Source organism: Bubalus kerabau, chromosome 11, assembly GCF_029407905.1.
Source record: "Bubalus kerabau isolate K-KA32 ecotype Philippines breed swamp buffalo chromosome 11, PCC_UOA_SB_1v2, whole genome shotgun sequence".
NCBI lineage: Eukaryota > Metazoa > Chordata > Mammalia > Artiodactyla > Bovidae > Bubalus > Bubalus kerabau.
In genome coordinates, this window is record NC_073634.1 from 6,754,381 (window position 1) to 6,768,503 (window position 14,123).

The 14,123-nt window shown below is 53.0% G+C and overlaps 1 protein-coding gene across 14 annotated transcripts in view; it reads left to right on the forward strand.

Annotated features, from left to right (window-relative positions):
• Positions 1-14,123, forward strand: part of INPP4A (inositol polyphosphate-4-phosphatase type I A) — a 121,660-nt gene that overhangs the window by 59,031 nt on the left and 48,506 nt on the right. For 13 of the 14 annotated variants that reach the window (XM_055539406.1, XM_055539412.1, XM_055539407.1 and 10 more), the window contains exons 2-4: positions 7,891-7,961; positions 9,070-9,276; positions 9,823-9,867. In XM_055539406.1, the coding sequence (XP_055395381.1) occupies positions 9,171-9,276; positions 9,823-9,867 (151 nt within the window). In that variant the 5' untranslated portion in view covers positions 7,891-7,961; positions 9,070-9,170. Of the gene's footprint in view, positions 1-7,890; positions 7,974-9,069; positions 9,277-9,822; positions 9,868-14,123 lie in introns of all 14 variants that reach the window. The other variant, XM_055539401.1, reaches the window with a different exon arrangement.

Below are 14,123 nucleotides of genomic sequence, written 5' to 3' on the forward strand. Positions count from 1 at the left end.
TGAGGCTGGTTGCAGTCGGGAGCTTCTGGGAGAGTCCCCAGCACTGACGGTGGCCCTCATGATGGCCTGTGTGCTCGGGGCCGCGCTTTGTCCACAGTGTCCTGGGGAGCGGATGTAAAATCGGGCAGCAGATGGGGGCGTGGGGGTGAGGGGAGTGACGTGAAGGACACGGGGTCAGCTCATCCCTGCATTCAGCACCCGGGGTGCCCCTGCTGGAACTGGGGGAACCAGCCAGGGAAGGTCTTGGAAGACGTCCCACCAGCGTGGCCCTCAGATTGTCCACTGCTCGTGTTCTCTGTGATACGTTTTCTGAAGGCGCCTCCTCTTCATCTCTGGGTCCCCGAGACCTGGCCCCTGAGGTGTTGCTGACGAGATGCCCCCACGTGCCGTGGGCTTATTGTGAAACCGTGTCTCCTCTGCCATCTAGATGTGAGCACCCAGGCCTGCGGTGCTCAGCACGAGTGCTTGTCAGCCCTTTATTCACAGCAACTTAGTTTCAGATAAGTTCCTGCAGAAAGTCCCTTGGAGGTTTGTGGTTTGCAGGTGAGTCACTGGGGCTGAGCTGCACTCTTAAAGTGGACTGTCCCCGAGGCTCCCTGCAGGAGCTGGTTTTTAGGGAGGACTCACAGGAGGTGAGGGAGCTACCCTGTTACCCAAGAAAGAGCTGCCTCACAGAGGACAGCTGACCAGGACGTCTAGAGCCAGGAGGCCACAGGCCACAGCCAGAGGGTGGGAGGGGCCACAGTGCTCGTGGGGACAGAAGGGCTGCAGGGGCCAGACGTGCTGAGGTGGGCTGACGTCTGGACCTCTGGGGAGGGTGCTGCTGGCACGAGTCACTGATGGGTGGGGTGTAGGCTTGAGAGAAAGAGGCGGCCAGGCGCCCACACTGATCTGTGTCTTGGCTGGAGCTGCTGGAAGGATGAAGCCATGCTGACTGGGGTGGGAGGATTGAGGGGCCGGGTGATGCGGGGTGGGGAGCAGGGACTTGAAGGGCCTGGGCTTGTCCTGCTCAGGGCACTTCCCCCCACACCCACACACACCTACACACCCAGTCCTTCAGAGCGGCAGGCACCAGGGATCGGGCCCACGGAAGACACTTTTTCCGTGGAACAGTGTGGGGTGGGGGATGGTTCTGGGATGATTCAAGTGTGCTCCATTTACTGTGCACTTTATTTCTGTTGTTACTACATCAGCTGTATTGCAGATCATCAGGCATCAGACTCCTGATGCTGGGGACCCCTGATTTAGAGGAATATCCACAGCCCACCCAGAGCCTCACTCTTCCCACTGGAGTCCAGAGATGTACATTTGAATCTAGGTTAGGGCACTGAATCCTGTCAGCCGCCGTGTTCATTGAACGAACAAGGCAGGTTCGTTGATTAAATCGGGTGAATTTACTGCCACGCCGTCTGTTCAGCGTCACTGTCGGCGAGCAGGCCTTGGGCAAATGGGCGGACGCAGGAGGGGACAGGTGGACCGTGCCCTGCTGAGTGAGTGCAGGCCCCATGGGTCGGCTTGTTTGGGTCTGCAGGTGAGAACGTACACCAGCCGCAGCACGTCTCTTGTTTCCCTGTGCTTGCTTTTCTGACACATCACTTTCTGGCGTTTAAGTACCAGCAACCCCAAACTGCTGTTTTGAAACTCACTCATGTGCTCAGCCTTGTTCTTAGGGTCCCAGTCCAAAGCCTGAGCCCACCCCATCCCACCTCCCCCACTCCGCACAGGGGCTGGAGCAGAAAGTAGGAGAGATCTGGGTCCCTGCTCCGAAGGGGAAGGAGGAGGCAGCCTCCCTACAGGCTTTCTCCAGCACAGAGGGACCTCACAGATCCCTCGAATAGGATCCCAGGCTGTCCAGTCCTAGGGCTGGGGTGGGGTCTCCTTCCAGCCTCCCCTCTCATAGGGGACAGGGGCGTGGATTCCTCCCACTAGCAGGCATATCCTCATCTTACAGGAAGGTGGCTCGTGGAGGTGCCATGGCTCCCAGTGGCTGACCAGGTCTGACAGCAGAGCCTGGCCTCCCCTGCCAAGCCCCACCAGCTCCAAGAACGGACCTCCGTTCACCAATTCCTTCCCAACAGCAGCTGTTAGGCCTGAATTTGTGTGATATTGTTCGAAACTATGATCACTCTGAGCTGAAGCAGAGTGTCATGGACCTGGAGGCAGAGTTGTGGCTGGAGAACCCAGGGAGGCTGGGCGTTGAGACTCAGCTGGAGGGAAGGCCTTTTTGGCTCGTAGAGGCCCCAGGGCGAGTGCAGGGCAGATTAGGAAAGGCCTGGGGAGGAATGCACGCGTCACGGGGAGGCTCTGTGGGCTGTCACGGGTCTCCTTACACAGGTGCTGCTCCTCGGGGCATCCCACGGTGCTGTTACTCCTGCTTTACAGATGGTGAAACTGAGGCTGGGAGAAGCTCTGTCACCCTCACAGGACCAGGGTTCATCTGAAGCAGCAGTAAGCGAGCAGGTGCCTGGGTGCACGGCCCAACTCTGGGCCTCTGCTGGTTGGCCCAAGCTTCCAGGTCCTGGAAGGGCCGGTGTTGAGGGCCCTGTGGACCAGAGTGTCTGGGACTGGCGGAGTCAAGGCCAGAGCACAGGGTGCCGAGCCTCAGGCTTGCCTGTGTGCCTGCTTGGAGCCCTCCGCTCTGGTCTCTGTCCCTGGGCCCTCCAGCCTTACCTGCCCAGATACTCCCTGAGCCTTTGCCTCAGGCAGCATTCCTGGCCTTTTGTGGGAAGGAGGCATATTTGGCTTTGCTTCCCAGCTGGCTCAGTAGGTAAAGAAACTGCCTGCAGTGCAGAAGACTGTGTGTTAAGGGTTCTTACTCGGGTGAGGCTCAGGGTGGGGAGGGTGCGGCTCTGCTCCTGCTCCACAGTCACGGGGGCCTAGTTCCTTCCATCCAGTGACTCCACCTTCCCTGGGTGTAGAGTTGCCCACCAGGCCCCTGTGTGCAGCTGGGAGTCCAGGGACGTGAGGATCCCATGACCACTTCACCATCTGCATCTGAGCTGGTGCGTGTCCCTTCTGCACAGGTCACCCGGCTTTCTCTGCCCCTGCGAAGGGGCTGGAGGGACCTGCTGGGTAGGTGAGGTTGTCATGGGCCTTGATGTTTTCTTAGTAGGTGCTTGTTAGACCCCTGGTCTATGTTTAGGCTTGAACTCCGCACCCAGGAGGATATGGAGGAAGCAAGGACTTGAGGTCTGGCCTTCGCAGGACACAGGTGCTTGGCTGGTCATCCCACCATCACACAGGAAGTGGATCATCCCGTTGTGCAGACTGGCTGGTGGATCAGGGAGCCTCTGTGAGGAAGCGTCACCAGGTTCAGCTGCTTGACGCCTGAAAACCAGTACTTGAGAGACAAGTGCTAGTAGGAATGGAAAGGCTGCTTTATTTAGCAGGCTGGGAACCTGGGGAGAGATGGCAAACTCATGTTCATAGTGAAAGTGAAGTGAAAGTCGCTCAGACATGTCCTACTCTTTGCGATCTCATGGACTATACAGTCCTATAGTCCATGGACTATATACAGAATTCTCCAGGCCAGAATACTGGAGTGGGTAGCCTTTCCCTTCTCCAGGGGATCTTCCCAACCCAGGGATCAAACCCAGGTCTCCCACATTGCAGGCGGATTCTTTACCAGCTGAGCCACAAGGGAAGCCCTAAATGCAAAGTTTCTGCTTGACTGTGATCAGCTTTAAAGCGAGAGTCATTGAGGGGGTGGGGAGGAGGTCGTTGGTCATCTTCCACTGTGTGCAGACTTTCTTCTGATTGGCTGATGGTGAGATGTTGGGGCAGTGCTCCAGGAATCTGGTGCTCAGCCTGAAGTCCTCCCCTCGGGTGGGGGCCCTAGTTCCTACAGAAGAATGCAAACATTTTGTTATAGATGTTCCTTGAGGGGGTCAGGACCTGCCCCAAGGCTGCACTGTTGCTTCTTGACTGCTCTGCCCTGTTTTTTGTATTCCCTCTCTGATGAGCAATTTTTGAATCTGTCCTTTGGAACTCAGGGAGGGTCATGGAACCTGAATGAAGCCTATTTTCCTACAACCAAGAGACAGGGGACATGGGAAGGGCTTTCACCCAGGAGGGGCCCACAGGGTCCTGCTCTGCGGCGGACAGGCTGTTGGCTGCAGGGGAGGCTTCATGTGGAAGGGGCAGCTGTCCCTTCTTGGGTTATAAGCAGTCATTTTCCTGCCTTTGAGCTGTGTGACGCCGCATCCATCAGTGACTGGCCATCCTGGATGGGGACATGAGAGAGAGCGCCTCCTCTTTCTGATTCCTGAGCCAGCATCCTCCTCAGGCCTTCCGTGACCTTCACTCTTGGAGAGTGTGGCGCCAGGGAGCTTCGCTGCCACGGTGCCAGTGATAGAGTGCAGAGGGTTGGGATGGGAGAGGAGGGCCCCAGGTGGCCTCGGGGCCTCTTGCTTTGGGTTGAGGCTGGTCATTCATCTTTTACCCTCCATGTGACCTTGAGGAAGTCACCCTGCCTGGGTTTCTCTGACTGCATCCATGCAACTCCTACATTTTTAAGATGATTTTGAGAAGACCCTCCCCGTCCCAGTGTTCTGACAGATGCCTGTGGGGCCGTCCTCCCCCTCAGCTCCTGCTCAGCAGAGGTTCCTGAGCCAGAGGGGCCTCCAGACCCCTCCCAGGCCTTGTTCTATGGAACGGGGGCGGGGAGGCCTTCCCAAGACCAGCTCCTCCAGAAGCAAAGCTGTGTGAGCCATGGGCCCTCCCCGTCCTTGGCCACGTCTCCCTGCCCCCAGTGGTGGAAGGGATGTTGGATGGAGGAGGTTACACGTCTCTCACAGTGAGGAGCCAAGGCAGATAGCTTCAGAAGTTCTTGCTGCTTTCCTAAAAATTCGTGTCCTTCTAGATAATTCCCCCGCCCTCGCTGTCCTCTTTAAATGTCATTTTTTCTCGCTAATGAGCCCCAGTCTTCAAATGAGGCTAGGAGGAAACCAGGGACCTTGGGAATATCAGAATCCTAGATGAATTACCTTAAATTAATGAGACTAATAAGGGAAGTCGAGTTCAGCTGTGCAAATTAGCTTCATGTTCTGGGTCTCGATGACTTAAATTGCCGGTCTTAATTAGATGCCCCCCCAAAACCATGAAGTGGCTTCTGAGATCCTTTTGACCTAAAAGCCTCTCTGATCTGTTCACTCTGTCAAGTGTAAAATTAGCCTGGAGATGTTCCTCTTTAAGCTATCCCCACAGGGCCTCTGGTATCTGCCACCCTCCAGGGGATCGGGCGGGAGGGTGGGTGGCTGGGCATCCTGCAAGAGGCGGGGCTGGGCTGGTTGAGGAACCTTCCTGGGGAGGCAGGCCGTCGGGGTGCAGGTGTGGTGCAGGTGGCCTGTCTCCCCTGTCCCGACAATGAAGGGGATGACGCAGGTAACGTGCTGTGCAGGCACCCGGGCAAGTAAGGGGATTTCTGGGTGCCCCCTCTGCCTCTGGCCAGTGCGGGGTGCAGTTCTCAGTGATTCAGGAGGGTGGCAGTAAGCTGAGAAAGAAAATGCTTCTGGCACGCCCCCAGACATGGCCATCGTTAGGATGTGGTCCCTGACAGCTCTGTCCCTCTGGGCCCTTCTTTTTAAATGTCTTTAGCCAGATCACAGATAGAACATCCCATTAAAAACACACAAGGTGCAGAGCTGACATGAACACTCTTCCATGCTGTGTTGTTTTTATTACAGTCATTGAAAGGATCAGCCTTTTTATTGGGTGTAAAGACCATTCACAAACAGCTCAGTGAATTTTTCCCACAGTAAATCCACTCAAAGAACCATCCAGCAGGAGACGGAACACTCCAGAGGGCACCCCCCGCCCCCCAGCCTCTCATGCGCTCCCCGGCCAGTTCTGCCCCTCAGACACGCTAACACCACCATCCTGACCTCCCACACCACACGCTCGCCCTCCCAGCGCTCGAACTTCACAGCGATGGCGCTGCCTCGAGCGTGCTCTCGAGGGTCTGGCTTTCCCCCTTGACGTTGTTCCTAAGGGTCATTTGTGTTGTTTGTCTGTTCTGCTGTTGATGGACCCTTGGATTGTTTCTGTTTTGTTTTTTTTTTTCCTGAATATAGAAACATCCATGTTCTTTACTTTTAGTTAATTTATTTGTGTCAGGTCTCAGTTGTGACACGTGGGGTCTTCATTGCGTCACGGGGATTCTAGCTGTGCGCAGGCTTAGTTGCCCCGAGGCATGTGGAATCTTCCCGGACCGGGGATCGAACCCGCATCCTCTGCAGTGGCAGGTGGATTCCACTGCACCACCAGGGAAGTCCCTCTAGGTTTTGAATATTATAAATGTTACTGCTTTCAGTGTTCTTTGCACACTTTTTAGTGAACCTAAGTGTGCGTTTCTGTGAGCAGTTGCACTCTGAGTTATATGTGTTCAGTGTGGGTCGATACCGCGGGCTTCCCAGTGCGGCTGCACCATCTTACACCCCACCAGCAGTGTGTCAGGGCCCCATTTATTCCACATCCTTGGCAGCACTTGGTGCTGCCTGTCTGTTCCAGTTTAGCTGTCTGGTGGGTGCACAGAGGTACCTCATGGTTACGGTTAGTGTTTTCCTGATGACTGATGAGGCTGAAGAACTTTTGTGTGTATGTTGCCTTTATTGGAATCATTTTAGCAGCCAGATAGTGGTGTGTCTCCCAGATGTTCCGAAATGCACTTACCTGTAGCTGGGCATTTAGATTGCTTCCTGTATTTATCGTTACAAATGATAGGCGTCTCTGGACCCTTGGTGAGAATTTTGTATTGTTTACACATTTTGATAAATAATGTCAGATTGCTTTCTAGAGTATTCAGACCTTTCCAGAATGTTATCAGTAGTATAGGAGAACTCTGTCGAGTTTCCCCTAGGTCAGCGAGCAAAGCATATTCTCATTAGAAGATGAAGCAAAACCTCTTTAAGGAGCCTACTTTAGATAACTCTAGGTGTACTTAGCATTCTTTCATTATTATGATTGAGTTTGGTCACTTTTCCAAAATATTTTCTGTGAGTATCCCTCTTTTATGAATTCATACCTTTTGCCACTTGTATTTTTAGTGAGTTTTTTTGGTCGATTTGTGTAAGTGTTATGGTAAGGTACAGGTCTTAGTGCTGCAGGTTCTTTCTCCATCTGATCCACTGTCAGAGTGTATTTTTGACTTGATGCCTTTTGATGTCAGCGCACTGTCTAGTCTCCCCCTTGGTGACCTCTGTGGGGTGTCCCCAGCCAGGCCACTGCCCTTCTCTGACGTGCCCAGGCCCAAGGTCCCTGGGTGCCCCGCAGGAGGGGAAGGAACACAGCCTGCAGGGGAGGGGGTTTGCGGTTTCAGATGCTCACACTGGCCGCCGAGGTCTGCCCGGCAGCCCTGGCGGTGCTGTGCTGCGCCAGGGCCGAGTGCTGTGCTCCGGGGCAGGCTCACAGGGCCGGCAGCCGCGCTGGGCTGGGAGCCGCGTTTTCAGTGCCCACTCCCTTCCTCTCACGTGCGTTTCTCACTGCCACCCTGAGAGGTGGGTACAGCCCCCTCGTCTTAGTCACCAGAAAGCAGAGCCTCTGAAGTGCCCCGCTTCTCCCAGAGCCTGATGCTTGTAGCAGGAAGCCTGGGGCTCAGCCTCTTATCTCCTCCTTTCCCTGAGCCACACCCCAGGTCCCCAGCAGGCCCTCCCCCTGATCACCACAGGAGCGGGGGTAGGAATGAGCGCTGTTTCTCATTCTTTGGGGGTTTGAGCAAAACATCTGTTTTTGAGTTAAAAGTTTAGATTGGTGTGTGGGGCACAAAGGAGCATATAGTAGCACTGGGCTTCCCCCCATTTTTAGGCATGAAAATAATAACATACACGTTATAATAAGCATTCCCGAGAACTTCATGTCTGCTCAGCTTGTTAATTTATACTTTTCTATTTTTAGATGATGGATTTGGATGTGCTTCTGTGAAGAGATGCCACGTGTCTCTACTGGCCCAAGGACAAGCATGTCCAGTAAGTTGCCAGGTGAATTAACCCGAGAGCGGGAGCTCAGGCCCTTCAGACGCAAAGGTGTTGACACCCTTTGAGAAGACGGGGTGTCTGGATATATGGGGACCTTTGAGGGGATTTTTAAAAATTTATATTTATTTAGTTTTGATTGATTGCTTTACAATTTTGATTTGATTTCTTTTTTTGAGGGCTGGAGTCTTCTGCTGTCGTTTAGAGGTTGCTCTGTAGGAGCTGGCCCATATTTTGATGAGTTATTGATGTATTTGTGGGGAGGCAGGCGGTCTCCCCGACTTCCTCCTCCACTGTCTTCTTCCACTCTATGAGGGGATGTTGTAAACCAGCCTTATTGCCTGGTCTAATTATTTGAGCTTCTGAAGGTTGGTTCCTGCTAGAGATAGCAGGAATGGCAGCATAAAGGGTTGGAAGAATCTGAAACCCATTCCTCGCCGAGTGCGCCACTTAGAGCAGAGTGTGAACTCTGTGCTAGCTGGAGCATCTGGGCGACTCAGCCCGTGGTGGCTCCTTGCCCAGAGACCCCGTGCCCGAAGCACAGCACCGTCCACTGAGGCACAGAAGGTCATGCCTTATGGGAAAGCCCGAGTGACACACGTGGCGTTCCTGTAGCCCTGAGGGGCAGAGACCAAGGCTGGAGACGTGCCTTTGGTCCCCAGGTTCTGCTGTCCTGTTTTGGCCAGTGGGTGGCAGACCTCTCTATTCCCATACCTCTTATCCTTCGGAGAGAGATGGTAGTGAGCTGATTCATCATTTTAAAGCTCCTCTGAGATTCGTCAATGGGAAATCATAATAAAGCCGACCCCAGGCATAGTTTATGATTATGTTGAGCCATCATTTAATGTGGTACGTCCCTGTGGAAGAGACCGTGCTCTCTTTATGGGGTCCTGTGGGTGAGAGCAGAGGAGAAGGTGATTAGACAGGACCTGGATCGTCAGACTCTCCCCTCCTCAGCTGCCAGGGATGCTTTCTTCACTGAGTCTTGCCGTGTAGGTCATGTGCTCTCTTCATGAGGCCACAGCATCTCTCTGTCACCATCCCATCCCCATATTTTCAGTTTGTGTGTTTGTTTAAACCCGTGTTTGTTCCTGTTTCTCAGGACAGCTGCCGCCTTAGGGGACGAGGGCGTGGTGACGGGGCTTCTGGGGACTCAGGCGTGCTCTGACCCAGGAACGGGAAGTCATCCTCACCAATGACATCATGACAGCCAGAGAGCACAGCCCTCGCCATGGCGCCAGGGCCCGTGCGATGCAGCGGGCTTCTACCATCGACGTGGCAGGCGACATGCTGGGCCTGTCTCTGGCAGGTGAGCCTCGGCAGGCTGCCTGTGGGCCCTCGCTGTGGCAGTGCCGGGGGGTGCGGGGCCTGGCAGCCCTGTTTGAACTGGAATAGGGAAGGTCAGCCCTCTTCCTGGGACTTGCATTCCCTGGAACCTGCCCCCCGGGGGTTTTCCAGGTTACATGGGCACCTCCAGGGCTCACTGGCCAGTAGGTAATGCGGGAGTGTCCACAGTGCCTGTGTGACAGGTGCCCAGACCATAGTAAAAGCCCTTCGCGTTGTGGATGTGCAGGCCCAGGGGGAGGGGGTTTAGTCTCGGGGTCCAAGACTTCTTAGGAATCTCAAATCATCTCATATAACAGTTTGGGAGAAGGCCGAGTGTTGGGTCCCCCCCCATCCCATTTTATTGAGGAGTAATTGACATATCAATGCATCACTGTAAGTTCAGAATGCAGAGCTTGCTGGTTTCATGTGCGCATACTGTGTCGCCACTGGTGACTGGCTTTTTGCGTCAAATCGGAAAGCAGGGAAAAGTTGATTAAGGCTGATTTTCTGTCATTTCTCTTTTATCCAGGAAATGTACAAGATCCAGATGAGCCCATTTTAGAATTCAGCTTAGGTAGGTGTCTTTAATTTTTTGTGTTAATATACACGTAGCTTAAAACCTGAAACAAAAGCACCGCAACTGGCAGGAGTTTGTACAGAGACCTTGCCACCGCCACCATGGCTGTGGAAGTGCTTCTGAGAAGGGGAGGCCGAGAGGCCGGTGGGAGCCTCCTGTGCGTGGGAGGGGACCTCAGCTGCCTGGCATGGGATGCCCGTCTCCTCCACGTGTGCTTCGTCCAGGCTGGTGGTGGGGAGTGGGCAGGAGGGGCCCCCCAGAGATGCAAAGTCAGCCTCGCTGGGGAGAGGCAGGAGGGGTGAGGACATGGGGCTCAGGGCCACGTTGCTCTCCCTGCGGTGTTGCTCTCTGGCACTCAGATCCTTGCTCCACGAGCAGAGGCGCTGACGCCCTCGTGCTCCCTGCTCTTGAGCCTCAGCGAGAGCGTGCCTGGAGTCGGGCAGCGGGCTCACTGTGGGCTCACCCGCAGGAGCGTCTTCTCCAGGGCCCAGCACTCACCGGTATTCCTCTCCTTATCCTGTCCCTGAAAGGCTGCTGAGTGAGGCGTGCCCACCTCAACCTCCCCACCCTCCTTCTTCCCATCCTAATTCTGCCTGGTTACTCCTCAAGGCTGGAGGCTCTCTCTGGTGAAAGTAAACTCAGTCCTCCACAGAGATGCAGAAATGCTGGCCTTTGGAACCCAGCCAAAGCAGTCAGCTGGCCACCCTGTTACTGTCAGGGAGCCTGCCTAGGCCAGCATGCCCCACCTCCTCCTGAGACCGCCTTCTTAGAACCGAATGTATGTTTGCCTGTGCTGACGAGGACGGGCGCACGTGTGCTGATCGCAGTCTTATTCGTAATAACCAGCACTGGAAACAGCATCCATCAGCTGGAAGATTAACTATGTTATGTGCGTACAGAGGATGGCTGCTCAGCTGAGAGAAGGACCAAGTCCCTGATACACCCCTGGGTGCGTCTCAGAAGCCGTGAAAAGTGAAAGAAGCTGTAACAAGAGGCCGGGTGTTGTGTAACTCCATTTTCATGAAAGTCTGTAGCGAGAGCACACAGGTTAATGCTTACCTGGGAGCAAGGTGAGGGCAGGGAGCACAGGGAGCCCTTTGGGGCGACGGGGGTGCTCCCTGTCTGGGCAGTAGTGGTGGGTCTAGGAGTGTATGCGCTGATCAGAACTGAGTGCCACACTTAAAGTGGATGTGTTTTACATACAAGTTATTCCTCGAAGGTGATATAAAGCGAAATGAAGAAGAGATTGCTGGAAGGCTCACAACATGAAAGAAAAAAAGATTAGAAACAATAGAACTTGGGCTTCCCTGGTAGTCCCGTGGTTAAGAGTCCTCCTGCCAATGCAGGGGACACAGGTTCGATCGCTGGTCCAGGAAGAACGCCTGCGTTGTGGAGTAACTAAGCCTCTGCATCACGACTGCTGAAGCCTGCGTGCCCTAGAGCCCGAGCTCCGCAGTAAGAGAAGCCACTGCAAGTGAGAAACCTGCACGCCACAGCTAGAGAGCAGCCCCCGCTCGCCGCACCCAGAGAAAAAGCCTGCACAGCAAGGAAGACCCAGCCCAGCCAGAAATGAGTAAATAAAACGATCCAAAAGAGGGAATAAACTGAGGAGAAGGAAGATCCAGGAAACAGAGCCCAACACAGGAGAGAAGTCAAAGAAATCCTTTAATGAATAGTATTTGCTTAGCTCTAACCGGAGAAGGCAGTGGCACCCCACTCCAGTACTCTTGCTTGGAAAATCCCATGGATGGAGGAGCCTGGTGGGCTGCAGTCCATGGGGTCGCTAAGAGTCGGACACGACTGATCGACTTCACTTTCACTTTTCACTTTCATGCATTGGAGAAGGAAATGGCAACCCACTCCAGTGTTCTTGCCTGGAGAATCCCAGGGACGGGGGAGCCTGGTGGGCTGCCGTCTCTGGGGTCGCACAGAGTCGGACACGACTGAAGAGACTTAGCAGCAGCAGCAGCAGCTCTAATAATGTAGGACATGGATGTAACAAAAATGTTGAGTTAACCTGACTATAGAGAGAGAATGAGAGTTGATATAATGGAGATAAAAATCTTCACCCTATAATAGAAATCTAGAAATCAGGACATTTCTGAATCTGACAAGTCAAGGGCAATAATATAGTCATATTAATTAGACAGATGGAGGAAGAAACAGCTTAAAAAGGTGAGGCAGAGTTTTATGTTAAATGAATTTTACTATACACACACAAAAAACAGAAGATGAGGAGTAGGAGCCAGATAATTGAATGGTCAAATATTTTATCTTAAAAACAGAATTTAAAACTGAAAAGCACTCGTTTAAAAACCTTTATTAGAGAAAACATTAGAGGGAAAGAGAGCCCGATCAGAGAGACCCACAGTCAGCATCTTGGTATGTATCCTTTTGCAGATATTTTTTTACACCCACACAGTGCTATATAGAAATTGTTAATGATTTCTGGTTGTGGAGGTGATGGAATTATTTACAGAATTGCCATCCTGTTGTTTTTTTTAAAGTCATTTTAGAAAGTCTTTAATTTGTTAATTCCTTCTGTTTTCTGTGTTTTGGTTTTTTTGGCCGTGAGGCGTGTGGGAATCTTTGCTCCCTGACCCTGCGTTGGAAGGTCCGAAGTCCCCACCACGTACCGCTAGGGAAGTTCCATCGCCCTAGTGTTCTTAGTGTGGTTTTCCACGTAGCAGAGCATCACTGGCGTCCTTTCGTTTTGGTCTGCGTGGGTCTGCCACCTCATCGTTCTAGATGGCTGCATAGAGTCTGCTGTGTAACTGTGCTGTGCTTATTGTAACCAGCCTCCTGTTGCTGGACACTTCGGTCTTTTCAGTCTGCCGTCGTAAATACCAACAGTGAATGTACTTGTACTTGGGTCTTTCGCATGTTTTGTTGGTTCTCTCCTTGGGATAAGTAATAGGATATAGAATTGCTGAGTCAAATGATAGGCACCTGAAATGTGTTTTCCAGTTTACCTCGGTAGCATTTATTCAGCTGGGACACAGATGCTCTGGTTGGAAAGACACCGCATACACATCAGGGATTAATGGTTTCTATGGAAATATGCCAGAGGAGTTATGTAAGTGATAAGCAGGAGATGTGACTGTGGGCCACTGAGAGGAAGCTTCATGGAAGTCATGGAACTGAGCTAGGGATTAAACCTTGGGTGAGATTTAGGTTGGATAGGGACAAGGCCAGGAGAGAATGTCACTTGTAGGGAGGTATTTTCTGAGCGTGGCAGTTGGCCCATCAGCCCTTAAGCTGACATCAGTCTTTCCAGCCTCGGCCTCGGGCCACTTGCTGTATCTCAGTCTACGTGCCATCACTGGGCTTTGAGAGACCCAGGTGTTCTAGCCTCACACGATGAGAGGGCAGGCTGAGAGAGACCAGACCAGGGTCTCCGCGGGGTGTAGCTTAAAGGACGGAGAACAGCGGAACAGTCATATCTCTGATGTGGAGGCAGACATCATAGAAGAAGTAGAACAGAATTGAAAAAGACAATAGGAGCTTCCCTGGAGGCTCAGTGGTGAAGAACCCACCTGCCAGTGCAGGAGGCATGGGTTCAGTCCCTCGTCTAGGAAGATCTCACATACGGCGGGGCAGCTAAGTGCATGCACCACGGCTACTGAGCCTGTGCTTGGAGGCCAGGAGCTGCAGCTGCGGAAGCCCACACGCCTGGAGCCCCCGCTCTGCAGCAAGGGAAGCCCCCTCAGTGAGACGCCCGTGCACCACAACTGAAGAGTAGCCCCCGTGCTCTCCACAGCGCTGGAGAAGAGCCCGCACAGCAACGGAGACCCGGCACAGCCAAACAGAAATAATAACACTGTGTTTCAAAAAGAGAACAAGACCTTAAAGCTTCTGGAAGAAAAGAAACTGGAGAGCTCACAACCACAACTTCTGGTTACGCAGAGATTGATCACTTGGCAGGAAGTACGATATGTTTTAGTTTTCTATTGCTGCTGTAACAAATTACCACAATATAAGACCTTTAAACAAGCCAAATTTATTATCTTACAGTTCCCTTAGGTCAGAAAGCAAAGGGCTCAGCCAGGTCTCTTACTCAGTCTTATAAACACCAAAGTCAAAGCATCAGCATGGCCGCAGTCCTTCCTGGGGACTCGAGGGTTAAAGGTGGCTTCTTACTCATTCAAGTTGGTTGAGGACTGAGGTCCCTATTTCTTCGCTAGCTACCAGTCGAGGCCTGTTCTCCACTTATAAAGGCCACTTACGTTCTGTGGTTGTGGCTCCTTCCTCTC